This window comes from Lipomyces arxii, assembly GCF_038497795.1.
Source record: "Lipomyces arxii strain Phaff 12-163 unplaced genomic scaffold V1512scaffold_7, whole genome shotgun sequence".
Lineage (NCBI taxonomy): Eukaryota > Fungi > Ascomycota > Lipomycetes > Lipomycetales > Lipomycetaceae > Lipomyces > Lipomyces arxii.
The window spans coordinates 289,640-316,353 of record NW_027117706.1 but is presented as its reverse complement, the minus strand read 5'-3'; the positions used below and the strand labels follow the sequence as shown (position 1 = coordinate 316,353).

The 26,714-nt window shown below is 45.9% G+C and overlaps 12 protein-coding genes across 12 annotated transcripts; 7 read left to right on the top strand and 5 right to left on the bottom strand.

The window, feature by feature from the left end:
* Positions 1–10: 10 nt before the first annotated feature.
* V1512DRAFT_156880 (uncharacterized protein) lies at positions 11–2,369 on the bottom strand. Its single transcript, XM_066913055.1, has 2 exons — positions 1,942–2,369; positions 11–1,896 (listed from the first exon to the last, which is right to left on the bottom strand). Exons 1-2 carry the CDS (start codon positions 2,136–2,138, stop codon positions 66–68), a joined length of 2,028 nt encoding a protein of 675 aa, XP_066771647.1. The 5' UTR covers positions 2,139–2,369; the 3' UTR covers positions 11–65.
* Positions 2,114–2,852, top strand: V1512DRAFT_262660 (uncharacterized protein). The gene is made up of 3 exons (XM_066916343.1): positions 2,114–2,315; positions 2,362–2,423; positions 2,467–2,852. Exons 1-3 carry the CDS (start codon positions 2,213–2,215, stop codon positions 2,839–2,841), a joined length of 540 nt encoding a protein of 179 aa, XP_066771646.1. The 5' UTR covers positions 2,114–2,212; the 3' UTR covers positions 2,842–2,852.
* On the bottom strand, positions 2,833–4,204 carry V1512DRAFT_262657 (NIF domain protein; the record flags this gene model as incomplete). The annotated part of the gene is made up of 1 exon (XM_066916342.1): positions 2,833–4,204. A coding segment is annotated over one exon (1,279 nt), but the record flags the coding sequence as incomplete, so codon positions are not given.
* A 93-nt stretch (positions 4,205–4,297) lies between these two features.
* Positions 4,298–5,372, top strand: V1512DRAFT_262656 (uncharacterized protein). The gene is made up of 2 exons (XM_066916341.1): positions 4,298–4,545; positions 4,592–5,372. Exons 1-2 carry the CDS (start codon positions 4,497–4,499, stop codon positions 5,344–5,346), a joined length of 804 nt encoding a protein of 267 aa, XP_066771644.1. The 5' UTR covers positions 4,298–4,496; the 3' UTR covers positions 5,347–5,372.
* Positions 5,373–6,492: 1,120 nt separating this feature from the next.
* On the top strand, positions 6,493–11,301 carry V1512DRAFT_238492 (uncharacterized protein). The gene is made up of 2 exons (XM_066914175.1): positions 6,493–10,964; positions 11,048–11,301. The coding sequence occupies exon 1, from the start codon at positions 6,686–6,688 to the stop codon at positions 10,937–10,939; it is 4,254 nt and encodes a 1,417-aa protein (XP_066771643.1). The 5' UTR covers positions 6,493–6,685; the 3' UTR covers positions 10,940–10,964; positions 11,048–11,301.
* A 41-nt stretch (positions 11,302–11,342) lies between these two features.
* V1512DRAFT_262647 (Met-10+ like-protein-domain-containing protein) lies at positions 11,343–13,487 on the top strand. Its single transcript, XM_066916340.1, has 7 exons — positions 11,343–11,715; positions 11,758–11,859; positions 11,902–11,979; positions 12,023–12,435; positions 12,614–12,845; positions 13,051–13,181; positions 13,251–13,487. The coding sequence occupies exons 1-7, from the start codon at positions 11,376–11,378 to the stop codon at positions 13,386–13,388; spliced, it is 1,434 nt and encodes a 477-aa protein (XP_066771642.1). The 5' UTR covers positions 11,343–11,375; the 3' UTR covers positions 13,389–13,487.
* A 68-nt stretch (positions 13,488–13,555) lies between these two features.
* Positions 13,556–14,755, bottom strand: V1512DRAFT_238485 (transcription initiation factor IIF, beta subunit; the record flags this gene model as incomplete). Its single annotated transcript, XM_066914174.1, has 3 exons — positions 13,556–14,112; positions 14,162–14,417; positions 14,462–14,755. 3 exons carry the CDS (start codon positions 14,753–14,755, stop codon positions 13,637–13,639), a joined length of 1,026 nt encoding a protein of 341 aa, XP_066771641.1. The 3' UTR covers positions 13,556–13,636.
* A 946-nt stretch (positions 14,756–15,701) lies between these two features.
* On the top strand, positions 15,702–16,964 carry V1512DRAFT_271102 (beta-lactamase-like protein; the record flags this gene model as incomplete). The annotated part of the gene is made up of 4 exons (XM_066917630.1): positions 15,702–15,967; positions 16,011–16,319; positions 16,365–16,521; positions 16,566–16,964. The coding sequence occupies 4 exons, from the start codon at positions 15,702–15,704 to the stop codon at positions 16,962–16,964; spliced, it is 1,131 nt and encodes a 376-aa protein (XP_066771640.1).
* Positions 16,965–16,981: 17 nt separating this feature from the next.
* V1512DRAFT_207338 (uncharacterized protein) lies at positions 16,982–18,206 on the bottom strand (the record flags this gene model as incomplete). The annotated part of the gene is made up of 2 exons (XM_066913403.1): positions 16,982–17,980; positions 18,027–18,206. 2 exons carry the CDS (start codon positions 18,204–18,206, stop codon positions 16,982–16,984), a joined length of 1,179 nt encoding a protein of 392 aa, XP_066771639.1.
* A 529-nt stretch (positions 18,207–18,735) lies between these two features.
* Positions 18,736–20,436, bottom strand: V1512DRAFT_262639 (uncharacterized protein). The gene has a single exon (XM_066916339.1). The coding sequence runs from the start codon at positions 20,305–20,307 to the stop codon at positions 18,868–18,870; it is 1,440 nt and encodes a 479-aa protein (XP_066771638.1). The 5' UTR covers positions 20,308–20,436; the 3' UTR covers positions 18,736–18,867.
* A 671-nt stretch (positions 20,437–21,107) lies between these two features.
* On the top strand, positions 21,108–23,201 carry V1512DRAFT_262638 (uncharacterized protein). The gene is made up of 2 exons (XM_066916338.1): positions 21,108–22,290; positions 22,338–23,201. The coding sequence occupies exons 1-2, from the start codon at positions 21,269–21,271 to the stop codon at positions 22,972–22,974; spliced, it is 1,659 nt and encodes a 552-aa protein (XP_066771637.1). The 5' UTR covers positions 21,108–21,268; the 3' UTR covers positions 22,975–23,201.
* On the top strand, positions 23,202–26,538 carry V1512DRAFT_262636 (P-loop containing nucleoside triphosphate hydrolase protein). The gene is made up of 2 exons (XM_066916337.1): positions 23,202–26,052; positions 26,098–26,538. The coding sequence occupies exons 1-2, from the start codon at positions 23,315–23,317 to the stop codon at positions 26,468–26,470; spliced, it is 3,111 nt and encodes a 1,036-aa protein (XP_066771636.1). The 5' UTR covers positions 23,202–23,314; the 3' UTR covers positions 26,471–26,538.
* Positions 26,539–26,714: the final 176 nt, after the last annotated feature.

Sequence of the window (26,714 nt, the reverse complement as noted above, 5' to 3'; positions counted from 1 at the left end):
TATTTTTGTTTTTTTTTTAATTTTTATATTTTACAATTTATTTATTGTACTAGTCATATACACAGTCAAGATTCCAAATCATCAAATATTGGCTCTACAAGTGTCCCAAGGCGCAGGTGAAGTGATTTGTAGTAGTTCTTGTCATTTAGAAATTGTTCGCTTGCTTTTGGGTCGAAAAACGCTGAAAACACGAACGGCGCTCGCTTGTAAATCACCAAATGAAGGCGCTCTGTGACTGGAGTGTTTGCTTCTGCGGCTAGTGTGTCAACAACAATCTCTGCGTTGATTGAATCAGGTCTGTCTGTATTTTCTGGCGTAGCGCTTGAGGTTGAAGGAGCGGTCCTGCTCTTGCGTCGCTTTCTGTGCATGTACACGTCTCTGAACGTGATTTGCGCTTCAGGCTCGTTTTCGTCGTCTTCGTATTCATCACTTTCAAACCCGTCAAGCTCAAGCTCGCTTTGAAGCCCAACCATGAACTTCGCGTCTGACAAGTCTTCTTTGATATCTGGTCTCTGTCTTCCGGTCGAGGTCGAATTCGTGCTGCCGGTCTTGACCCTGCTCACAGCGTTATCGCCGCTCGGTAACTTTGACAGCTTGGCCGTAATGTAGTTTGCCAAATTTCTGTTGTCTCTTGCATGATTGGTGCTGTCCCCGGACACACTAGCCGGGTACGACTTCTTTGAGCTCTTGCGTTTGGGAGGCATTGGTCGTTTATAACCAAACTTATACCCAAACACAATTGCCTCAAGCGGCAGCGTCGGCTCTTCTTTATTGCTGAATCTGGTCCACTTGACGCCCTCTACGGCGACCGGAGATGGAAAAATGTGGTTGTCCATGATCCAGCGGGAGTATTCACCAATGCTGGTCCTGGAAATGTACCCGACGCCTTGGAACACGCAGCCATTCTTAACCTCGTCCTCGGCTGCACCATGGTCGATTTCGACTGACTCATCGTCGGACCCATACTCGTTCTCGGGCGCGAATCGAGACCGCCGTGACTTGCCTGATCGGACCGATGCGCCGTCGTCTCTTGTTGTTACTGAACTGTAGATCGAGTCTGTGTCTACGCCACTTTTGATTGAAGACCCATCATGGCCAGAATCTAATGTGCGGACCAAGCTTCCTCCCGGTGCGACAACAGAGAAAGTGTTAACTCTAGTGATGACCAGGTCGACCATTCCACTGCGTGCTTCACGTTTCACAATTGCCTTTATAGTCTCAGCCGTCAAGTCAGATATGCGGGACGACGACATTTTAATCCCGTTTGCGTGGTCCATGAACGAGAAGCTCAGGGTGGGGACAGAACCTAACACGAGGCCATGGGCTAGAAAACTGTTGTTTACTGTGCCGCCCCAGGTAGCAGAACTAAACATGTAGAGTTCCCATTTGTGTAGCCACCAACTCCAAAACTTGCGCAGGTTTAGTCTAAACTCGGCTAGTTCGTCGTCCCTTGTTTGTCGGGTACTAGACTTGCATTTATCCCCGTCGTCGTTGTCCTCATTCTTCTGGCTGTTGTCCTTTTCTTCATCGTCTTTGCACTTCTCGTGATCCGGCTTGACAAGTGAAGGCGGCAAAACACCATACAGCATTCTCCATTGGTTAAATCCTCTTAATAATTGTGAGTGCAAGATTGTATATCCTGGCACTTCCTTTCTCGAGTAGTCCGTCTTAACCTCCGTCTGCCTCCTCCGTCTGAATGACGCCAATGCGCCTCCCCTACTCCGGGAAGTTGTATCTGTATCCTCATTGCGTGCCGGGACTGTAGTCTTGACTGTAGTTTGAATGCGAGTGAAGTTGACGCAAAACACGATCCACCAGTTGGGTTCAATTTCGAGAATGACGGTCCTGGTCTTGCGAGTGTCGATTATTTCGACTGGTTTTCCGCTCGAGAAGTCACTCGTTTGTCAATATATAAATAGCAATTGCAACTTAAGAGTTTACCTAGCGAAGGAAATAATACCCTGAATGAGTCCAACTTTACGCAATTGCTCGTCGTCACTGACTGTATCGGCCTTAGACGTGAAATAAAAGATCTGGTCACCAAGAGTCTCGTCCGAGTAACAGTATGTCGGGTTGAATATACAGAAGTACGAAACCGACGGCGCAGTCACGGACGTCATGTTTGGTGTAGAGCCCATCAAATTATTCGTAATAGTGGTCTCGAGTGAAGTGAGATGAGCGGCTCAATAATAGATGACGTCTTTCAACAACAATGTCGCATCTACGAAAAGCTTGGAAAAAGCGATTTCCCGGGATAGACGAAATGGACGACAACGATAAAGGTAATGGTGAAATAGTGTATTTGGATGAGCAAGGTTTGTTCTGTTTATAACTGATGCGGACGTTCAATTGACGATCAAGAGCAAGATGATTTGATCCGGTCACTTCGTGCACAGAATGAGACTATTAATATTCGGTATAAGGTGGGCAGCTTAGCTGATTAGTGATATATTAGACTAATAGAAGATCGCATATACTATATTTGCTTTAGTACAAGTCCCGGTGATCTTGTTCCATCCCGTTTTGCGTGATCAACAACTACATTCACTTTCAATACTCGCAGTTTCGTCCTTATTAGTGACCGCATACTCGGTCCACACCATGCCAACATCATTGTCTGCGGTATCATCAAAACGAAACATCTTGATTGGTTTGAATTGCGTACTGGCTGCATTAGTCGCATTAGGAGCGTACATGAGACTCAGACCTCTCATAGGGTTAGACTACTTGTGGTTCAGTCCACTAGGAACTGTCTCTACAAGTCTGCTTGTCGCTGGGTGGGTGCGTGAGGGCGATGTCGAGAGTCTTGAAAAGTTTAGATACAAATACAAAGGCGCGTGAATCAAATCGTATTTACAGTAAAATCTATACCACTCGTACTCCATGCCCAAACATAAACACAAAGACAAAAAAGACAAAAGTTAACTAAGCAATTGAAGAAAAGGCAGACTCGCCCATTCGCAATGCGATCAAAGTCCGAACATCATTCACGAACCTCATCGCGTTCAGAAACGGTACAAGGTGTAGTAAGTCCAAATCAGAAGGGTCATTGATCCAGCCTTCAATTGCAATCGCATTGTCTTCGTGAAGATAGTAACTTATAGGCGAATTGTCAAGTATCATCACTGCCGAAAGGTTTGGTTCAACTACACTAATATCTTTGACGTATCCACCGTTGCGAAACGTGCAGTGTTGACGATAATATCTTGCTTTGAATAGCTTGCGGTCTTGTTCAAGCCAGTCAATGACCGGATCCGCGTATTCCTGAACCGATGCAGTAAACACAACTAGACTGTACCATTGTGAGATCTTTTTCAGAAAATCGTCACAGTACGGCCGTTTGTGAACGTAATATAGAATGGCATGCTGTTTGTCAATTTTGACCTCAATCATGTGACCTGAACTGGTCTTGCTGCCTTTTGACATTGAATGAATTAAAGTCTCATCCAGATCAAGAATGAGTGTTTTTTGTAATGCGCTTTTTAAGAGTAGAGGCCGAGACGGATTAGTTCGAGGATACTTTGTTGTCTTTAGCGACACGGCTGGTGACGTCGGTGACTTTAATGACGATCCAGCATCTTCTGAAGAACCTGACGACTTTCGTGTCAAACGGATCCGGACTGAACGCTGTTGTCTAGGGGGATATTGTTGGTAAATAGACTGAGGTCGACTGTCACTGGATGTCTGGATCGAACGCTTGATATCCACATCACCAGTCTCATCTATCTCTTCGTTTTCGTCTTCATCAATGCTATCTTGTTTACCTGCCCGGGTGACTAAAGTATCTGCAAGATCCTGGTCGGGCCAAACGACTGCTATTCTATCGTGGTTTTTGCCCTCATCCGATACTCCCAATGTTGATGCCAACGCAGCGTAAACAAACATCACAAACCGAACAAAGGCAGAAAGAGGGAAAAATGTCCACCACTTCCGATTTGAATCATCTTGGCTTTCTACTTTGTCCTCGGTCTCTGTCTTGACTAGATCCGGAGTACTGACATTCGTACTCGGAGTGGACTCGACCTCGTCCGGCGACTGGAGTTGCTGAGCGACTCGTTCGACTTGGGACGATATAAATTGGATTGAGTTCATCGCACACCAAACATGACCTTGATTATGATTTGCCTTGATTCTATGCTGCGGGGGGGCGTTTATATCGTGAGATTCAAAAAATGAATGTGTAGGTGTGGCGAGGTCATACATGAGCCACAGTGATGGGCAAGGGACGACGAGAGCTAGTATAGAAATACCCAAATAGGCAATTGCAATTGTATTTTTATTTTACTCGGATTTTATTCTTGTTGTTAAGATAAATTACGTAATATATAAATAACAGTATGGGCTGGTTAATTTTTGATACGTAGTCGTCGCTATAACTAATGTCGGATCTTATTATTTGCTGAACCTCGGCATTCCCCACATTTTGGCTTGCACAGTACATTCAGGGCCATCTGGTATACTTAACACACCTTATATACATCTAGGATTACACACAAATGGAGTCAATGTTTACAGTAAATGACAAGATCGTGCTCGTAACTGGAGGCAAGTCAATCTGCTACTTTTCATACAGATCAGCTAATAAAACAAGGCAGCAGAGGACTAGGTCTGTATGCAGCCCACGCACTTTTAGTCGCCGGTGCTTCTCAAGTCTACATTTCGTCTCGCAAGGCGATTGAATGTGACAAATCAGCAAAGGCTTTGAACGCTATTCCAGGCGTAAAGGGCAAAGCCATTCCAATTGCAGGGAATTTTTCAACGTTGGACGGGGTCAAGACTGTGATGGAATTTGTCAAGACGAATTCAGGTGGGAAACTTGATATTGTAATTGCGAATGCCGGTACGACTTGGGGTGCGCCATTTGAGAAGCATTTGCCAGATATGCTAGACAAAGTGCTTGATTTAAATTTGAAAGGAGTGTTCTACACGATCCAGCAAGCCGCATCATTGCTCGAAGCTACAGGCACTGCAGCAGATCCAGCGAGAGTGATTGTGGTTGGATCCATCATCGGACTGGCAGTGACAGGTGGAGGTACAGGCACGTATGGCTACTTATCGTCCAAGGCCGCGGTGCATCATTTGTCAAAAGCACTTGCGGTCGAGCTCGGTCCGCGGCACATCAACGTAAATGTGATTGCACCTGGTTTTTTTCCTACAAAAATGGGAAACGGGCTGATTAACATGATTGGCACCGAGACCTTGGCAGAGGTCAACCCAACAGGCAGGCTAGGGCTTCCCGAAGATATTGAAGGCGCAGTGCTCTACCTCTGCAGCAAAGCTGGAGCGTATATTAACGGAGTTGTCTTGCCGATTGACGGCGGACAGCATTTGGTATCAAAATTGTGATGCAATTAAACATTATTATCGTGACATATCTTCATAACTCCCGTAAACTTCAAAATGACATCAACAAAAGAGAGTGTTGAAGCACGTACATGTCTGCTTCCTGCGCACTCTTGAACCGAATAAAAAAAGACTGAGCGTGAGTGTTCATAAGTCTGAGTGCATGCTGTCGCGACTTTGCAACTAAAAACTGCCGGTCCCCGAGCACGACGACGTATGTGTATTCTTTGGGTTCGGATGCAGACAATTGCAATCCAGATGCCAGAAGTGAGTCAACCGGTCCAGAATACGTCCCCGAAGGACAATTTAATGCCATGTAATGCTTGTTATGGGTGTTCTTTTAATAAGATTTGAGATTGGTCGTGACAAATGTGAAGAGACGATAAATTGAACAGAGTTTACCCCTGCATCCGACACCCGGGCTGGTTATCAATTGTACGTACCTGCATGATTCATAGGTCAGTCAAATAATCTATATATAGTATCATAATATGTATTATTAACTTAGCTTAGAGTTATTCAATGCGAACAAGTAATACGTAGTAGATATTTTAAAAATAATAGCACTCTCAATTGATTTGAGTCTGTTTATACGAAGTCAGGTAAGCTATTTTGAGGGCCCACTCTGCTCTCGGTTTGCTTATGATTTCATTACTCTCGTTTTTTCTTTTGTTCTACACTTACTGCCAATTATAACGGCTTATCTATTTCATAATCAACATCTTATCCACGTGTAAAGGTCGTTTGGCAAAATATAAGATGACCCCTGAAAGATGACAACAAAAACGACGGTGGCTGGCACATTAGATGTTACCCGGCTTGATACTTCATAGCCGTACACTTCTCATACCGGCGCCTCGAATTGCCGAAGTCCATTTAGCAACTGAATCAAACTTGTTTGAATTATGGCTGAAATGCTGTAAATAAACAATAATTGTAGTGAAGATTACTCAATTGATACTGGAGAATTTATTGTTAAAACTACAGCTTATTTGCTCGTAATTTGACCGAATGAAACACCATCCGTCTTGTTCCGAGATTTATTCGTATTATTCGATGAATAAATGTTTAAATAGATAATAAAATGGAAATCTAAGTGACTAAAATAGACTGTGCTTTTAAATTCAAAAACAAACTAGTGCATTCAGTAATTCGTACTGCTTCAGAGACTACGCTTAGAATACTATACTACTACTACACCCTGTGCTGCTTGCTGCATCCAAACCTTCCCTTTGTTTTCCCACATCATTTTCTCTCCTCCACTCTTCCCCCCATCATCACTAATTTCTTACAACTCAATTTTTCCTCTTTTTTAGTATTTGCTCTCGTCTTGCATCAAGTAATGGCTTTCGATTCTGATATCGAAGTCACTCAGGACGAGCAGCGTCCTGATCATCTTGACGAGGCAAACGATTTCAGGCATCGCCGCCTTAGATGGGCTTCTACTCGCCGTCCGAATGGTCACCCGAAACGTCTGTCTAGAGCGATCCACAGAATTTCACTTCACGGCAAGATGAAACGGCATTCTACTACGACAAGTGAGCGGATTTCAAGTGCTATGGCTGCTGAAAAAGAAAATAAAGGTGATGACATGGACACTGATGTCGCGTCAAAACCTCATAGGAGAATCTACGTTAATCTGCCTTTGCCTCCAACTGATCTCGATGAAGAAGGTGAACCTCTGACTCAGTATCCGAGAAACAAGACCAGGTCGGCAAAATATACGCCTCTCACCTTCATTCCGAAAAACTTGTTTTTACAGTTTCATAACATCGCAAACATTTACTTTTTGTTATCTGTCATTTTAGCAATTTTTCCGATCTTTGGAGCAACAAATCCAGGTTTAGGTGCGGTTCCAATCATCGTCATTGTCACCATCACTGCAATCAAAGATGCTATTGAGGATTATCGTCGAACGGTGCTAGATCTGGAACTGAACAATTCCCCAACTCAGATTCTTACAAACTGGCAGAATCCGAACGTATCAGACGATAATATTTCTGCATGGCGTCGATTTAAAAAAGCATCTACAAAGATGTCAGTCAGATTTTTGCGCTGGCTTAGTCGGCGGTTCAAAAGCAAAGCAAAGCGTGCAGAGCTGAAAGCAAAAGCAAAAGCCCAACGTGAACAGGATCAACGCGACGACGACGAGCTGTCAGATACTGATCTTGCGCGTACTACAACACTTCAATCTGATTTTGGTGGACCAGTTGCCGAGTCGTTCCAAATGCACGAGATTAGACGACCATCTAAAGACGGAATCAGATCGCCAATTGAGAATCCGTTTGAGAATGATGATTTGGCCGGCGCTGCTCCGATACCTGAGTATCGGCCGTCTATAGACCTCGCAAACGGAAACATTCTGGATTATACCCGAGACGTGCCAAACAAGGCTCGGTTTAAACGTAACTTTTGGAAAAATGTCAGAGTTGGCGACTTTGTCCGAATCAGAAACGATGATGAGATTCCGGCTGATGTTGTTGTGCTCTCGACATCGGATTCTGATGGCGCTTGCTATGTTGAAACAAAGAATCTTGACGGTGAAACAAATTTAAAGGTTAGACAGGCACTTAGGGCGGGTGCCAGTATTGGCCATTCTAAGGATTGCGAGCGGGCGGCGTTTATTATTGAGTCTGAGGCGCCACATCCAAGTTTATATGCGTACTCTGGCGTTGTCAGATGGTCGCAGACGAACCCGAACGATCCTCAAGCCATCCCGCAAGAAATGGCAGAGCCAATCACAATTAATAACGTGTTGCTTAGAGGGTGCACGCTTAGAAACACGCAGTGGGTTATTGGTGTTGTCCTGTTCACTGGTGAGGAGACCAAGATTATGCTGAACGCTGGTATCACGCCGTCGAAGAGAAGTAGGATTTCGAGAGAGTTAAATAAGGATGTACTGTATAATTTTGTGATTTTATTTGCTATTTGTTTTTTGTCGGGTGTGCTTGAAGGTGTGCAATGGAGCCGTTCAAACAATACGATCCAATGGTTTGAGTTCGGATCGATTGGTGGAACGCCCGCCGTTGACGGTCTAGTCACGTTTTGGACTGCGGTTATTTTGTTCCAGAGTTTAGTCCCGATTTCACTTTACATTTCCATTGAGTTGATCAAAACCATTCAAGCTTTCTTTATCTGGTCGGACTCTTACATGTACTACGAGCCACTTGACTATCCGTGCACTCCCAAGTCATGGAACATTTCTGATGATCTGGGCCAGATTGAGTATGTGTTTTCTGACAAGACCGGAACGTTGACCCAGAACGTTATGGAGCTTAAGCGCATCACGGTCAATGGCGTTGCATATGGTGAAGCATACACTGAGGCCATGGCAGGTATCCAGAAGCGCCAGGGAATGGATGCTGAGGCAGAAGGTGCCAAGGCGCGAGCTCGGATTGCGGAAGCAAGGATTGAGATGATTGACAACATTAAGTCAATTTACGATAACCCATACTTGAACGAGGATAATATCACGTTCATTGCTCCGCAGTTCATGGAAGATTTGAAGGGCGAGTCTGGCGACGAGCAGGCTGAGGCTAACAATCATTTTATGCTGGCGCTCGCGCTGTGTCACTCAGTCTTGATTGAACGGGTGTCTGATGAGCCACCTGTGATCGAGTTTAAAGCGCAGTCTCCTGATGAAGCTGCATTGGTCGGCACCGCGCGCGATTGTGGATACACGCTGATTGACCGCACGCAGCGGGGCGTGATTCTGAACGTGCAGGGCAAAGTGCAAGAGTACCAGGTTCTGACTACGCTCGAGTTCAATTCGACCAGAAAGCGTATGTCTGCGATTGTCAAGATGCCGGACGACGGACGGATTATTTTGTTTTGCAAAGGTGCAGATTCGATCATTTACTCGCGTCTTAGCAAGAGCGGCCAGGAGCTTAAGGAGCAGACATCGATGGACTTAGAAGATTTTGCAAACGAGGGTTTGCGGACGCTGTGCATTGCCGAGCGTGAGCTCACAGAAGAAGAGTACAGACTTTGGAGTGCTGAGCATGATGACGCTGCCGCCGCTATGGAAAACAGAGAAGAAAAAATGGAGCTTGCTGCTGATAGAATTGAGCGCGAGCTGACGTTGCTGGGTGGTACTGCGATCGAGGATCGATTGCAGGATGGCGTGCCAGACGCGATCTCGCTTCTTGCCGAGGCTGGTATCAAGCTCTGGGTGCTTACGGGCGACAAGGTCGAGACTGCAATTAATATTGGGTTTTCATGTAATTTGCTCAATACTGATATGGAGTTAATTATCTTCCAGGCTACTACGCCGGAAGAGGCCGAGGCCAAGATCATGGAAGAGATGGAAAAGAACTTTCATTTGAAGGGCACAGTAGAAGAGCTTGAGCAGGCGAAGTCGGATCATTCGCCACCTGCGCCGACGCATGCGCTCATCATTGACGGTGATGCTCTCAAATTGGTGTTAACTGACGAACTCCGGATGCGATTTTTGCTATTGTGTAAGCAATGCAAATCCGTTATGTGTTGCCGAGTGAGTCCAGCGCAGAAGGCAGCTGTTGTGTTGATGGTCAAGGTCGGGCTCGATGTCATGACGCTTGGAATTGGCGACGGTGCGAACGACGTGGCAATGATCCAGGCCGCCGATATCGGTGTCGGTATTGCCGGCGAAGAAGGTAGGCAAGCTGTGATGTCGTCTGATTATGCAATTGGGCAGTTTAGGTTCTTGAATCGGTTGTTGCTCGTGCACGGCCGGTGGTCTTACCGTCGGTTGGGCGAGATGATTGCAAATTTCTTTTACAAGAACATGATTTTTACATTCACTTTGTTCTGGTATCAGATTTTCAACGACTGGGATGGTTCGTACTTGTTTGATTATACGTATACGTTGTTGTACAATCTTGCGTTCACTTCGTTGCCTGTTATTTTACTGGGTATTTTGGACCAAGATGTTGACGACCGGGTTTCGCTTGCCGTGCCTGAGTTGTACCGGCGCGGAATTTTGCGGAAAGAGTGGTCGCAAACCAAGTTCTGGGTGTACATGTTTGACGGACTGTACCAATCAGTGATTTGTTTCTTCTTCACATACTTGATGTTTAGTAACGGTGGATTTGTGTCGTTTTCTGGCCGACAGACCAACCAGAGAGAGTCGATGGGTGTGATTGCGGCGACGGCTGCGATTGTTGTTGCCGACTTGTACGTGCTTTTGAACCAGCGGCGATGGGACTGGGTGTGCTGTCTGGTTGTTGCAATTTCGATTTTGCTTGTGTTTTTCTGGACAGGTATTTATACTGCGACCAAGTATTCAGCTGGATTTTTCGGTTCGGCGCCGCAGGTTTACGGCACCGTTGCGTTTTGGGCTGGCGTGCTTTTGACTGTTGTTGCGTCGATCTTGCCAATGTTTGTGTACAAGACCATTCAGAAGTTATTTTTCCCTCAAGATGTGGACATCATTCGGGAGAAGGTTTGGATGGGCGAGTATGACTATCTGAAGGATGTTGATCCGGACAAAATTGCGACCATGGCGCTGCATGAGAAGGGTGCAAGCACGCGGTCGAATGGGTCTAACGGGTCTGAGAGTGTGACTGCGAACGCCGAAGGAATCATTAGTGGAAATGGCAAGCATGATTTTATTTAGTGCTTTGATTTTGTCTTTTTTGACAGTATGTTTCGGTTTTGATGTTTTTTTCTTTGGAGTTTTGGTGTTGGTGCTTTAAATTTTTGTGCGATTACTAACAAACAACAGGATTCATCAAGAAGCACAGTTCGTTTTCGTCGCCATCGATGGACGATGACGAGTTGGCCGAGGACCGGGTTCCGATTACCACGCCCGAAGTAGATACGCGCGGGTTTGAGACGGATTTTGACGACGAGAGTGTTGATCCGACGTTTACGGCGTCGTCGCCAGTGGTGCAGGCGAGGTCGATTGTGTGATAGAGACAAAATAAGAAGAAGAAATTGGCGTTTGATAGTTTTTGAATCAAATTGTATTATATAATATGTTGGACGAGCGTAGACGATGACCCCTGAAATTTTTTGTGCTTTAGTCGAGACACGAGAAAGACAAGAAGTGGATGTTTAGCCACGTATTAAAGAGTAGAATATTCAATACTACACAAGTCTCGTTAGTACGCACCAATTGGATCCGAATGGCTACAATTTTTCACGATAATATTGTCGTGCGTCCTCCTGTTTCGCGGATCCAAGCCACCAACGTGCCATTGAGTATTGACAAGGCCAAATTAAGCGTTGACGTGAAGCTGCATGCGCTTGAGATCACCATGCCACGCGAGCTTCCAGTATATCGAAAGCAGTTCGGGGATGATTTGTTACAGCTGCATGCGGTTAGCAATATAGTCAAGCCTAAGAATGGAAATGTATTGCTCCTGTTGCGGCCTGGGATTGAGTCTCTTGGTATGTTTTGAGTGAAGTTGATTGGCTTAGGTTGACTGGTAGAATCTGAAGTGATGAGTGATGGGTTGAGAGAGTATTTGAAACAGAGACAGGTCAAGATTATGCCGTATACGCTTGAGTTGGGATATGACTATTGGCGAGCAGGTGTGTGTTACGAGAAGTAAAGAAAACAGATTAATGAAGTAGACGAGGTATTGGGTGCTATTTTACCTGAGAATTTACTAAATGAGATTCCGTCTGGATTTACAATGACAGGACATATTGGTATGCAAAAAGTGGTATTCAATGATAAAATGCTAATAGAAAGCTCACATGAACTTGAGAGACGAGTATTTGCCGTACAAGTACTTAATCGGCCAGTTGATTCTTGATAAAAACCCCAAAGTCAAGACCGTCGTCAATAAGTTAGACTCAATCGACACTGTATTCCGTACGTTTGCAATGGAAGTCATTGCTGGCCCTGAAGATTTCAATGTCGAGCAGCACGAGTCGGACTGCCGGTTCCGGTTCGATTTCTCGAAAGTGTATTGGAACTCGCGGTTACATACCGAGCACGACCGGCTGATTTCGACTTTCAAGCCCGGCCAGGCTGTGTGCGACGTATTTGCCGGCGTAGGCCCATTCGCGGTCCCGGCTGGGAAAAAAAACGTGATTGTGATGGCGAACGATTTGAACTCGTACTCGTATGAGAGTATGGTTGAGAATATCCGGTTAAACAAGGTAAGAATCAAGTCGTTAAAATTTCCAAGGCGGCAGTCGATTTCTGGATTGTGCCTTTTGTGTGGCGTTTCTTGCGTTTACGTTCCTTGCGCTCTTTCGTGACCATGATTTTAAACACACTAAGGCGAACGACTGTGACCCAATTCGCAATGTTTAGCATTGTAGCTAATTGTGATAGGTAGAAAAGACTGTAATTCCGTTCAATATGGACGGTAGAGAGTTCATCAGACAAAGTTTGAACCAATTGACAAAGTTTCGGAGTGCGAACCCTCAGATAGCAGTTGAATCGAAATCACGCAGTCGCACGTCAAAAGACGAGACCGGCAAGCGGAAGGTTTTGGTGATTAATGTACCAGAGACGTATTCACACTATGTAATGAACCTACCAGATTCTGCTATAACTTTTCTAGGTGAGTTTTTGTTTTTTAAAGAGAGTAAAAAAAAAAAAAAAAGACGGAAGTGAAGTCGTGTGGGATGAGCCGCGATTAATTAAAAACCTTTCTTAGTCTGAATGGAGGCAGGCGGGAGAGAGAATGAGAGAGAGAGTGAGAGAGAGAGAGAGAGAGAGTGAGTGAAGGAGTCAAAAATTGTGCTAACAGCATAAATTTTAAACAGATGCGTTTAAAGGCTTATTTAGCACTAGGAAGTTGGCGGAGTTACCGTTGGTGCATGTTCATTGCTTTCATAAATCAGATGCAGATAAGCCAAAACCAGAAGATAGTGAAGTATTTGAAGCATTAAGAACAGTAAGTTTATATATAGTTAGCAGCAGCAGCAGCAGTGAGAATAATTCACTAACAAAATCGTAATTAAAGCGAATATCAAATGCTCTGGACTTCGATATTGCACTGAATCAGCTCAGCTTTCACTTTGTACGTGCAGTCGCGCCAACGAAATCAATGTATTGCGTCTCATTCAGAATTCCATCAGAAGTCGCATATTCCTCTTTATAATTTGTATTTTTCTTGTATTGTTAATAGTGAAGTGAAATAATTTAGTTATATTATGTAATCTTAATTAACCAGCCGCATAGTGTGCGGCATGAATTGATAGTATGTTCACTTCTAACAGACCTAGCCTATTCAATAATATCTACAGATTCAAACGGTTGATTCTGTGTGTAAGATCAATACAAAAAGGAAAAACAATCTATTTAATACATAGATACAATGAATTTGCTATTCTGGTGTAACTGTCATGACTAAGAAACCACACTTCTACCTTGTCCTTTATATTCGGGCTTGAGACAATACTTCGAAGTGTACGGTCCTTTCTTATTAAGAATAGCAATCGGTTCCAGAACTTCTTTAAGATATGCCTCTGGTTGTCGAGTGCGCTCTCTTAAACCTTTCATACCCCAGTAGTCATACTCCTCAAATAACTTAAACAACAAATCCAATAACTCATTCTTTGGTATTCTTGCTGCTTTGCCTTCCGCCTGTGCCCGTTCTTTTTCACGCTTCTGCGATCTCATAAACATACTGTTACCTTCTCTCATACTTGGTCCTGCCAGAGCACTCGTCACACCGGGAATCTCCGTCAACAACGTAACTTGTGGTCTCGGAGCAGTCGAGCTTGCAAGCTGTCTTTGAGCCACAAAGTCAGCGTAGCTTTTGTCTGCGCTCGACACTGTTAATGAACATTCGTGAAACACTTTGCCTGCAATTGCTGTGTTTTCTAGCAGCTGTAAGTATCTTCATTAACGTATCACAGCAATAAAACCTACTTGGAATATAAACCCGACTATACGGCTGATACCTTTTTCGCTTATTGCTATTGTCTGCTCGCATACTGCTACTTCCGGTCGGACCAGAACTAGCATTATTCTCACTAGCACCAGTTACAGCACCATGCTTTCCAAACCGAGCAAGATTCTCTTCTGCAAAGACGTACGTATTTGTGACATTCTGATTCGTGATATCTAGTTTATACTCTTTTGGCAAATCCTTCGTAGCCTCCGTATCAGCCAAAATCAACCGTATCTGCCTATTAGCATTACTCTACTCATAGACTATAAATGGCATACATCATTGGGCTTATCCTGTCGTAGCCGCACAGTCCCTAAATCATCACTCCCCGCATCCTCCATCTCTAACCACCGGTCACGCAAAAACTTGGGCATTCGAACAAGCCACACCTTAGTCCCGGCAGCGGCCATGTCAAGATCTCCTGAGTCTTCATACATGTCCTCATTGTCGTTCTCATTCTCATTCCCATTCCCATCTTCATTATCCGACGCAGGTGAAAGAGACGCCACGTCATCCTCGTACCCGACCGAACTAGCGATCCCGTGCTGTTCGGATTTGATGTTGAACGACATTTTACGTGTTGATCTCGCTATACAGAGCAATCTGTTCAGTATGACATAAAATATGGGGTTAGGGTATTACCCAGAATAGAGTGTACGTCGTATAAGAGTGCAGGCATATTAAACTGGTGCGCGATTACATCCATCCTTTAATCGCCATCTCAACCTCATTGATCGATATTAACGCGATGCCATGACGAGCAGGCAGAAGCCCACTTCTGCCGGTCCCAAGCGTAAGGCGCCTGTACAGAAACACGTTGGTCCGACATTGCTTGACTTTTTCAAGAAAGTCAAGCCCGAGCCTGCGAATAACACGTTGTTTTTAGGCGACGACGATGAGAGTGAACATGTCGACATTGAGAGTCTGAGGGAGGAGGAGGTTGTTATTGCTAGAGATTCTATTAAAGAGGAGAAAGAGAAAGAGGAACATGTCGAGCAGGACGCGCCGTTTGAGATTGTGATTGAACAAGATGCTGAAGCTGAAGATGTTGCTGATTCTGATTTAAATGATACTGATCTACATACTGGACTACCAATCACTGAGACCGCCAATGCTGAGACCTTCAATGTTAAAATCTTTAATGCTGAGACCGTCAATGATGAGATCGTCAATGCTGAAAGCCAAAACACGAGTGCAATAGAACGCATTTGTCCGATATGCAATCTGTCCTTTCCAGAAATATCAGACGAAGATTTGACGAGTCACGCCAATGCATGCCTTGACAATCTCATTGATCGCGACTCACCAGTCCCGTCTGATGTAGAAGTTGACGCCGTGAAGGACATGGCCGACGACACAGAAGACGTGGAAGACGATGGTGCGGTCGAGGCAAACAGTTCCAAACTAGACGCTTTGTCTAAACTACTCTCATCCAAACGCGATTCTCAACAATGGGTTGAACCAGCCGACCAAGACCAGCAAAAGCGCCGAGCCTGTCCGTTTTATAAACTGCTCGCGATGTCGCCTTCTCGCACCATCGCAGTCGACGCGTTCAGATTCGGCAAAATCCCAAACATCGACCATTACTTCCTCTCACACTTCCACTCGGACCACTACGCCGGTCTTTCGCGGTCCTGGACACATGGTAAAATATACTGTTCTGCAGCGACAGGAAGATTGGTCATTGGAATGCTTAATGTTAGTCCAGAGTACGTCGTTTTGCTCGACATGGATACCCGAATCGAACTTGACGGATTTACCGCCACTTTAATTGACGCAAACCAGTACGTATTTTTTCATTTGTTTTCACACAAGTCTCACAAACAGCTGTCCTGGTTCTTCAATTTTCGTGTTTGAGACGTCACGCCTTCGAATTCTGCACACAGGTGACTTCAGAGCAACACCAGGACAACTCAACCACGTGTCGCTCAAACGCAAACACGTCGACACGTTGTACCTTGACACTACATATCTCGATCCGAAATACACGTTTCCGTCGCAACTCAACGTCGTGACCGCCTGCGCTGAAGCAGCGTTTGACATTATCCACTCCAAATCATTTTTCGCTTCAGCTGAAGAACGGAAATGGCTCGTGGTTGTTGGCACTTACAGTATTGGCAAAGAACGCGTTGCAGCGTATGTTTTTCTCTAGTTTACTTTGTAGCATACTAAACTGCACAGGGCAATTGCGCGAAAACTTGGCGCAAAAATATACATTTCGTCTAGAAAACAGAAATTGTACGCCAACTTACAAGACCGCGAGCTCGACAAGTACCTGACTACTGACCCTACACAAGGCATTGTTCATCTAGTCAGTCTCCAAGAAATCCGTCCAGCCGTAAGTCCATAGTTGCTAAATAATAGTACTCTAGCTAATGATAGACATTACGAGCATACCTAAAGGAATTCCCACAGTACACAAACGTCCTTGGGTTCAGACCAACAGGCTGGTCATATTCTCCTCCCGGCGATCGAAAATCCGCGTCACCGGCAACGACATCTACAGACACGATCCTCACAGACTGGCGCCAGCCCTACACCAAATCCTCACTTAGACCAGCGCGCGGGTCGGGCGGCGACGTGACGTATTTCGACGTGCCGTACTCTGAACACTCGTCTTTTCGCGAGCTAGCTGCGTTTGTTACCGCGATCGACGTCGGACGCGTGATTCCGACCGTCAACGTCGGTAGTGCAAAGTCCCGCGACAAGATGCGTGGGTGGTACGATAAGTGGCGGTCAGAACGCAGGCGCAAGATCGGCGACTTTCAGACCGAGTGGTGATTCCAAATGTATATAGCTTAATAATATTGTCCCTGCCCACTGTACGTGCGACTGGTCTCGGGAGCTGCCGACACACCGTCGTCCGTGCCGTCAAAGCCGGCTATTGGTTTCGGGGGTATCCACTCACCTCTCAGCGTGACGACTTCTCTCCCCGACGGCCAGTTACGTTTCACGTCTTTAGCGTCCGGAATTTTTTGAAACATGACTCTGTCATTCTGCGCCTTGTAGTTCGCCTCGAGCTCTTCCAGTTCACGCCGTAGACCCTTGATTGTAGTCTGCAACCCCGTCGCGTCGTCTTCCTTGTCTTTGTCGAGCGAAAGCATACTCGGTTTCGCGAGTAGTTTAGTCTTGAGATTTGGTTTCAAATCTGCCCGAGCAGACGCACATAAAGCAATAGCACTTCCGACCTCGTGCTTGGCTTCTCTGTCTATAGCCATGTACTTCTGGACTAGACCCGTAGTCAACGTTTTCGCGTCGCGCAGCCAGTGATCAAGCCCGGTATTGAGCAGCTGTGACGGCGCGAGTGAGTTTGCAGCCGTAAACTTGTCGAGCGCAAAGATGGCGACTCGGGTCAACAGAGCGGCCGATGTGGTCGAGGGTTTGTACAGGATCAGAAGGTGCAGTGAGCCCGAAATCAGGTTTAGCAACGGGGCTAAAGTCAAAGGCTGTAAATCAATCGGTGCCGGCGACGAGAGTTCCATCTGATGAGTCGAGATGTACAGAAGAACAGACTGTGCAGCTAGAAGGTGTGTGGTGCAATGCTTCCATCTGTCTTGCGATCCTGCCGCGTAAACTTCTTCGGCAAGTGCAAGCAGCGACACTGCGTACGCCAGCAATGTCATTGATACTTCGAAGTAGATCGTCGGCATCTGCACCCGTTTCGCCTCAACTACGTGAATCTTCTCTGCTGATAATGGCAGACGCCAGGAAGTCACAATCTCAGTGTCGAGCAGCAATTCGCCAGTTTCGAGCCCGGTCTTGATTGTAAACGCGTACGGAATATAGTCCTCAATGACCTGCAAGTTTTAGTCTGAACTGGTAATATGTAAACAAAGTGCAAACCTTGACGACTTCGAGCACGTCTTGCACGTTCTTCCTCTTAGCACGTTTTAGTACATCTCTCATACGTGCCCGATGCGTGTCTGCGTCTGCTAATAATTGATAGTAATCAGACGAAGAAATGCATTGACTGTAAGAAAACACGCCTGTTGTCGGCAACGCAAACGAATACACAATGCTCATCTTGTTTGTTGTCGAATTTCCTTGTCTAGCATACGACGAACAACAATGCAGAAAGTAAGTACTAAGGGATTTGTACTCTCACGAGCTGTTGGCAGTAGTGTCAACGCTATGCCAAATACTTCAAAAACACGCGTGTTCCACGTGAAAACTTCACGTGATAAACTACGTACTTGTAACTACTGAAGATCTTGGTATCTCGGGCAAGTCGGTGACCTCACACGATTCCAAAGCTGGCTGTGTTTCGGCATTTCCTGCTTTTTATCTTTTAATTGTACTATTCGTCATTATTATTTTCGCTTACAAGCCACGTAATATTATACATACTACGCACTCATCAATACACGACATGACTGACAAGAATCGCATGGAACTACCGTGATTAAAGCGTTGCCAGCATTTAAGCTTTAATGATCGCTTGTCATTGAACCCTATTCTTTCAACGGTCATGACTCGGACCCGTTTTTAATTCCGAGCCCCCACCCCCCAATCACGGTGCATTGGGAACACGGCACCGAGATCCATGACGTAAAAAAGAACTCAGAAAGTAAATTGATATTTTTTACAAAGTGCTACTTCAAGGTCGACTGATCGATATAATACAATACACTGTTAGCAAGTCGGAATACAAGCTCAAACTCCAAAAACTCCATTAAATCACAACTTATTTAGACTCATCCATTTGATCATCCTGATCATCCTGATCATCCTGATCATTGTTGTCATCGTCGCCATTACGTCTCTCGGTCTCATTGTGGTTGTCTTCACGACTGTCACGACTGCCTGCCTCATCGTTGCGGTTCATTTCGCGCTGCGCGTCATGTTCAGAACTACGCTGGTCTTCATCCTCATCCTCGTCTGAACTGGCGCTAGATTCGCGGTCGTTGTAATCTGTAGACGTAATTAACGGGAACTTTTTGGCCGGCATTCCAAGTTTCAAACGAAGATCGTTGACTTCGGTCTTCAAGTCGTTATTGGACTTTTTAATTTTGCGAATAACGGAGATTGCACGAACTAGAATCTCGTGTTTCGAGCTTTTAGCACCCTTCTCGTCCGGTAATAGGTCCTTCAAATCCTCGTAAAGCATCGACATGTCCTTTCTGCGCTTACGTTCAGCAATTTTGTGCGTCTGACGAAGCTCAGGTGAGCGCGAGTATGGACCAACACCGGCGAGCTGCATGGCCGCGTCGTCAAGATCAAGCGACCGCGTCGAGATTCTGTCGTATGAATCAATCGATGTACGCGACGGATTGTTGTACGCCAACACTGCAGGTGAGCTAGATCCAGGCGTAGTGTAGTACGTCTGTGCTGGTGGCGCTTGCACATGAGTCTGAGGTTGAGGTTGAGATTGAGGCGGAGGGAGCGACGCACCAGGGTCCGGGAACGCGTATGGGAAGCCTTTTGTTGGTGACGCAGCGTTCGGATTCGGAGCGTACGCCTGGGGTGTGATTTGTGGTGCTACACGAGGAGCTACTCGAGGACGAGGATTGTATCGAGGATCCATTGCTCTGCCGGGTGACTGAGACCGCGTAGTATACTCGCTTGAACTGATTGAACCGCGACGAGAATCGTATTCGTAGTCCATTCGTTGAGGTTGCGGTTGAGCTTGAGTTTGCTGTTGCTGAGGCGGCTGTCCAGGTTGTTGTTGCTGTTGCTGAGCGTACCAGCCTTGCATCGTATACCCGGACTGAGGCTGCGCACCGGTATGAGAATGAGCAGGCCCATTAAATCCAAGATGACTTGAACCAGGTTGATATTGATCTTGAAAGCCGTTCATTTGCACTTGCTGCGGAGGCGGAACTCGATACGCGTATTGGTCTTGATCCTGAGACTGTTGAGCATGGTCACGATAATATTCCGGTCTTACTACAGGATTCGTATTTGTAGGCGGGAAATCTCTCTGAATAGCAGACATTGGAGAATGAGTATGATTCTGGCTAAATGAAGTAGATTTTGATAAAATTGCAGGATTTGAAGAACGGCGGAAGTGGTCAGTCACTTTTGAAATAGACCTAATAGGGGGTAACGTCCTATCCTTATCCATTTTATCATTCTCTGTACTCCGGCGTTCAGAGCCGACCAGAGGATTTCGGAACGACGACATATTTTTCCTTTTGTAAACTTTGAATTCACAGTAATTATAACACTTTGTCTTGCTGAAGTTTGACCCGATCAAACTGAGTCTCGGTGGGTGGAGATCTTTGACGACTTCAAGTTCAACCCTTTGGAGGTTTCCTCGTGGGGTCCAATAGGTATATAAAAGTATACATTATTATGGTGTAACTGTATAAATAAATGGTGTTTGATCTACATTTGTTTCTCACGTGGAGTTCGCGTGGCCAACACGCGCAAACTCAAATTCTTAAATAGGAAATTAGTTTCAACTCGGCAAATATTGTCTCAATTAGGAAATATTCAGCTCAGTATATTTTACTTAGCAAATTTGTTTTATTTAAATAAACATTTTATATGCGTTTACTTTGAATATTTATTCTAATTATCTATTAATATTTCTTTCTATTTTGTACGTTCTCATTAATTGCGTACATTTTGTACCCTAACCCACAACCTTCTGCATAATCGTTGAGCCGAGTAGTTAAACTCTCAGTTGTTCACATTGTTCGCTTTGGATAATAGTATCAGTTAATCTGTTTTATTTAAATCAATTTGGTTGGCGTTAATAATTTAAATGCAAATTTATTGTTTAATGATATAATTGAGCGTATTTATACCAATATCCCCAGTGTAAATAGCAGTCAATACTCCTAGATTTACCACTACAGACAACTCTATCGTCCCACTCTGATAATAAACCACGACCTTTTTACACAACAGTCTTTCGTAATACTTCTATTCAACTCTATGAAATTTGATGTTGCGTCATTCCGCTTTACATTTTGTATTGTTCGAGTTTATGCTTATCACCATATTTACCCGGCTTAACTCAAACTCTAATGTGAAGAGAAACAGAAAAAATATTTTTGATTTCTCCCAGCAACTTTTTCTTTCTTCCCATTCAACTTCACGCTCTGAAATTTCTCGTGTGTGAATCAAGATAACATACAATGGCAAAGGTTGATAAAGTTAACAAGAAGGAAAAGAAGGATAAGGTTCTCGCTGCTAAGAATGCTGGTGTGAAGAAGACTGAAGCAAAGAGTGGCAAGCCTGCAAAGCTTCAAAAGGCTGTTGCTGCTGCCGCTGCTGTTGCTACAAAGTTGGCTGAGAAGGCAAGCAAGAAGTTGCCAAAGAAGAAGGAACCGACTCCGTCGTCTTCCTCTTCTGAATCTGAATCTGAATCTGATTCATCTGAGTCCGAAGAAGAGGTCAAGCCCAAAGAGGTAAAGCCTGCTAAGGCTGCTGCTAAGACTAAGAAGGTCGAGTCAAGCTCGTCCGAGTCGGAATCTGATTCTGACTCTGACAGCTCTGAGGAAGAGAAGATTGCCAAGAAGCCCGTTAAGGGCAAGACTGCTGCTGCTGCTCCTAAGAAGGTTGAGCCTAAAAAGGCCGAATCTAGCTCATCTGAATCTGAGTCCGAGTCTGAGTCTGAGTCTGAGTCTGATTCCGAAGAAGAGAAGACTGTTACCAAGCCCACTAATGGTAAGGCTGCCCCCAAAAAGGCTGAGACTAAGAAGGCTGCTACAAGTTCATCCGAATCTGACTCTGATTCTGACTCTGACTCTGACTCTGACTCTGGCTCTGGCTCTGACAAAGAAGCTGCCCCTAAGTCCGCTGCTAAGGCTGACAGCGATAGCGAGAGTGGCAGTGATAGTGATAGTGACAGTGACGAGGAAATGGAAGATGCTAAGCCTGCCGCCAAGGAGGGCGATTCTTCGGATTCGTCTTCCGACTCTGATGAGGAAGAGGAAGAGAAAGTTGAGATCAAGGCGCCTAAGCGCAAGGCTGAGGACGATGAAGTTTCAACTAAGAAGGCTAAAGTTGATGAGGAGGAAGAGGGAAGCAAGACTATTTTTGTTGGCAAGCTCTCGTGGAATGTTGATGATGACTGGCTCAAGCGTGAGTTTGATCCTATTGGTGACGTTGTGTCCGCTCGTATCATTTACGACAAGATGTCTGGCAAATCCAAGGGGTGAGTTGACTTTGTTTGACATGTCGGTCTGTCGACTAACAGTATAGTTTTGGATATGTCGACTTTGCTACTGCTGCTGCCGCTGCTAAAGCGATTGAGGAGATGCAAGGCGCAGAGATTGATGGCAGATCCGTCAACTTGGACATCTCAGCTGGTAAGCCCGCTCAGAACAACGATCGTTCTGCTCGTGCCCAGACATATGGTGACAAGATTTCTAACCCATCTGACACTTTGTTTGTTGGTAATCTTTCGTTCAATGCCGACCGTGACACCCTTTTCGAGGTTTTTGGGGAGCATGGCACCGTTCTTAACGTCCGTCTCCCTACTGATCCCGAGACCGAGCGTCTTAAGGGATTTGGATACGTTCAGTATGGATCTGTTGAAGAGGCTACTGCTGCTCTTGAGGCTCTCAATGGCGTCGATGTTGCCGGTCGTTCAGTTCGTCTTGACTACTCTACTCCCCGTGACAACAATTCGTCCGGCGGCCGTGGTGGTCGTGGTGGATCTCGTGGCGGTTTCAACTCTGGATTTGGCGGTGGCCGTGGCGGCGGCAGGGGTGGATCCCGTGGTGGATTCGGCGGTCGTGGTGGAGGTGGCCGTGGTGGTGGCCGCGGAGGTCGTGGCGGTTTCTCTAGTCGAGGAGGCCGTGACACCGAGTTCAAGGGCCGAAAGACCACTTTCTAGCTTGGGACGCATATCATTTTTTGGGTAAAATTTTCTACGGCTGGGATTTTTGCATAGACTGTACACGATTGTTTGCGGGCGGATTTTATTCGAAAGTGGGAACGAGTCTTAACGAACTGGACTCGCTGTATGTTTTATGGGACGGAAATCTTGAAAGCTATAAAAGTTATTTTGCTATTTAATTGTTTTAGGCAATGTCTGTTTATTGATATATTTTGCATGTTCATGATAAATTGCGTAGTGTAATTATGAGGGCCTTGTGTTCATCGTGAATAGTTGATCCGAGGCTTGAAAGATCTCTGCCGCAAAATGCATACTGCCGAGACTGAGAACAGACGAGATGGAATTCATACGGCGTCCTGGTCGACGGAAAAAGCATAGAAAAGCTACAGTTCAAGTTTCTGAAGATGACAACGGTGACGCGTTTTTGCATGTGAGCAGCGACTTGTATCTCGACCTGTTCGGCTCGAGTTGGGAGGACCAGCAGTTTGTGAGTCTGTGCTCCGTTGCTGAGATTGAGTTGTCGAGCAAGCCGAACTGGGTACTGTACCGCTGTGTAAGACATGGAGATCTGCGGCCGTCGAATTGCAAGGTCAATGTGGAAGTTGCCGGAGAGTTGGTTGATAGATCGATGGTGTACTTGCATAGTGTGAGACCAATTACACTCACGAATATAGTGTTAGCCGCAAGTTCTGAAGTTTATGATGTGCTTCAGACAGAGGATGAAATGTTGCAATACTTTAAAGACCATGAAGTGGTTAGAACTGGGCAAGATCTATCTGTTATGGGGTGCATTGTCAAGGCCTGTGATCCCGTAAGCCAGGGTATAGTGCGTATAGGGACAACTAAGATTACTGTATTTAAAGACGAGTCAGTCAACTCTAAACTGGCAAACTATGAAGACGGTACACAGGAAGACATGATACGTTTCCTTGACATCCCGCCAAACTGGGACTCGTCAGTTGACGGCTTGCTAGGCAGACAAACTAAGATTGAAGTTGCGGTCGCGCCAATGTCGGCTAGAATTAGTAATGACATTTTGGTGCCTGCGGCTTTAGATCATGAAGATGATGAGACCCGGGGCGTCGTCAGTATTGACACTTTGGTGCAGATTGGATGCTTTTCAGGTGATTGGGTCAACGTTGAAGCCATCGGATTAACTAGACCGGTCCGGCTGTATTCGTATCCGCATCCTGCGTTTTTTGATCCTACAAAACTATACATATCTCCTATTCTGTATCACAACATGGGAATGCCGGCATCAGTTCGACTATCGACGCCTACAGCACAACCGCCTCGGGCGCGTGAAATTACCATTGCCCGAATTGCATCCGCGATTTCGACAGACCGCACGCTACAGCCCACTTGTCTGCAACTTTTGCGCGCCCACTTTGAACACCACAAGCGCGTGGTTGCAAAGAACGACATTATTGCGATCCCGATCGACGTGGCCCTCGCACAGTTACTTTACGACCCGAAATTGGACGACCCATTGGCGTACGTAACTGCGAACCCGAACCCAATTGCAGTCGCTTGGTTTAAGGTGACAGCAGTAGTTTCAGAGTCTGATGTTGAAAGTGAGATTGTGTTTGTTGACTCGGCTAGGACCAGGGTCGTACAAACTGGCACGTGCAACGAACTGCATCCGTCAACTTCTGTGCCGTGGGAAAGTTATTTCGGGCTTCCACGCCAGCTGACCGCCAATGTACCACAAAGCTTGCGACTGAAGCAGTTGCTGTCAGTCTGTACTTCCTCTGACGGGTCGATGTTACAAACTTCCATCTTACTCCACTCTGCGAAACGCGGTGTCGGGAAATATGCGACGGCGCACTACGTCGCTGGTCAGCTTGGCGTACATGTGTTTGATGTTTTTGCGCATGAGGTCGTGGGCGACAGTGAGGTGCAAACGTTGGGCACGCTAAAAGCCAGACTCGAACGCGCGAGTGACTGTGCGCCCTGTGCGGTTTTCATCAAGCATATAGACGCGATTGCCAAAAAGTCTGAGAATGGAGAAAAGACGCACTTAAAACTGCTTGAAATTTTCAAAGAGTATGCAAAGCCAGGAGTCGTGATTGTCGCCTCGACTGCTAACGTGGACGCTTTGGCTGACGAAGTCCGTGCCGGGTTTAATTTCGAGGTTGAGTTTTCGACACCGTCTGAGGCAGAACGCAAAGCGGTGTTTGAGTACCTGACGACGCAAGCTAAGATCGATTTTATGCCCTTCACGGCTGTTGACGCAGTGCTGCCTAATGCATTTGAGTTGCAGCCAAGTGTTAGTCTTGACAGTCTTGCGCTACAATCTGCTGGACTGACGCCGCCGGATTTAATAGCGATTGTCAAGTCAGCTTGCGGGTTTGGTCTTGACCGTGTTACCGAGCTGGGGGACTTGCACGATGTCATTTTAGCATGCGGTGGGTACCTTCCTGTGACAGCGGATGATTTTGAGCGAGCGACAACAGACGCCAGGAGGAAGTATAGTGACTCTATTGGAGCCCCGCGGATCCCAAGCGTCAAGTGGGAAGACGTTGGCGGCCTTGGCGAGGTCAAGTCTGAGATTTTGGACACAATCGAGATGCCGCTAAAGTTTCCTGAACTGTTTTCGGGCGGGGTCAAGAAGCGAAGCGGTGTGCTGCTGTACGGGCCTCCAGGAACGGGAAAGACATTACTTGCTAAAGCCATTGCGACATCGTTTTCGCTCAACTTTTTCTCTGTCAAGGGCCCAGAATTGCTCAACATGTACATTGGCGAATCTGAGTCGAATGTGCGGAAGGTGTTTCAGCGCGCGAGAGATGCCAGACCTTGCGTTGTGTTTTTCGACGAGCTAGACTCAGTCGCGCCCAAACGAGGCAACCAAGGCGATTCTGGCGGCGTGATGGACCGGATCGTGTCACAGTTGCTGGCTGAATTGGACGGTATGAGTAGTAGCGGTGAAGGTGTGTTTGTGGTCGGGGCTACGAACAGACCTGACTTGCTTGACGAGGCATTACTACGGCCCGGACGGTTTGATAAGATGCTGTACTTGGGTGTGTCGGATACCCATGAGAAGCAGTTCACCATTTTAACGGCGTTGACTCGCAAGTATGTGTACTATCTGAGTATTGGTTGAGTTAATCTGACTTGCAGATTTAAATTGTCGCCAGACTTGGATCTGCGCGCCATAGCCGACACATGTCCGTTTACATATACCGGCGCAGACTTCTATGCTCTCTGTTCAGACGCGATGCTAAACGCCATGACGCGGCTCGCGGCAGCAATCGATGTCCGCGTCAAGGCGTTCGACCCACCGGTCACTACCAGATGGTGGTTCGACACCCAGGCTACCGATGCGGACATCGATGTCGTGGTCACGGCTACCGACTTTGAGAAGGCAAGGCTTGAGCTCGTGGCCAGTGTTAGCGAGGACGAATTGCGGCACTATATGCGCGTTAGGAAGAATTTTGAAGGTGGAAAACAGATTGTCAATGGAGATTGGAAGGGAAAAGGCAGGGCTGTTTAGTGTAAATATACTTATAACTCAGAACAAAAATTTATATTGTTTGGCGAGGAATAGATGAAAACCCTAAACTCATGCTGTAATTTAAGTTTATACTATAGAACGGGACGCCGCACGATGTTTGACGTGTCGGTTTAATGGTCTCGAATCTTGAGTGAAGCATCAAGTTTGTTCAGCGACAAAGTGTTGAAGGAAGAAGGAAATTGCCAAAGGTGCTGGATTTATTCGCTTAACTTATAGCTGTAAG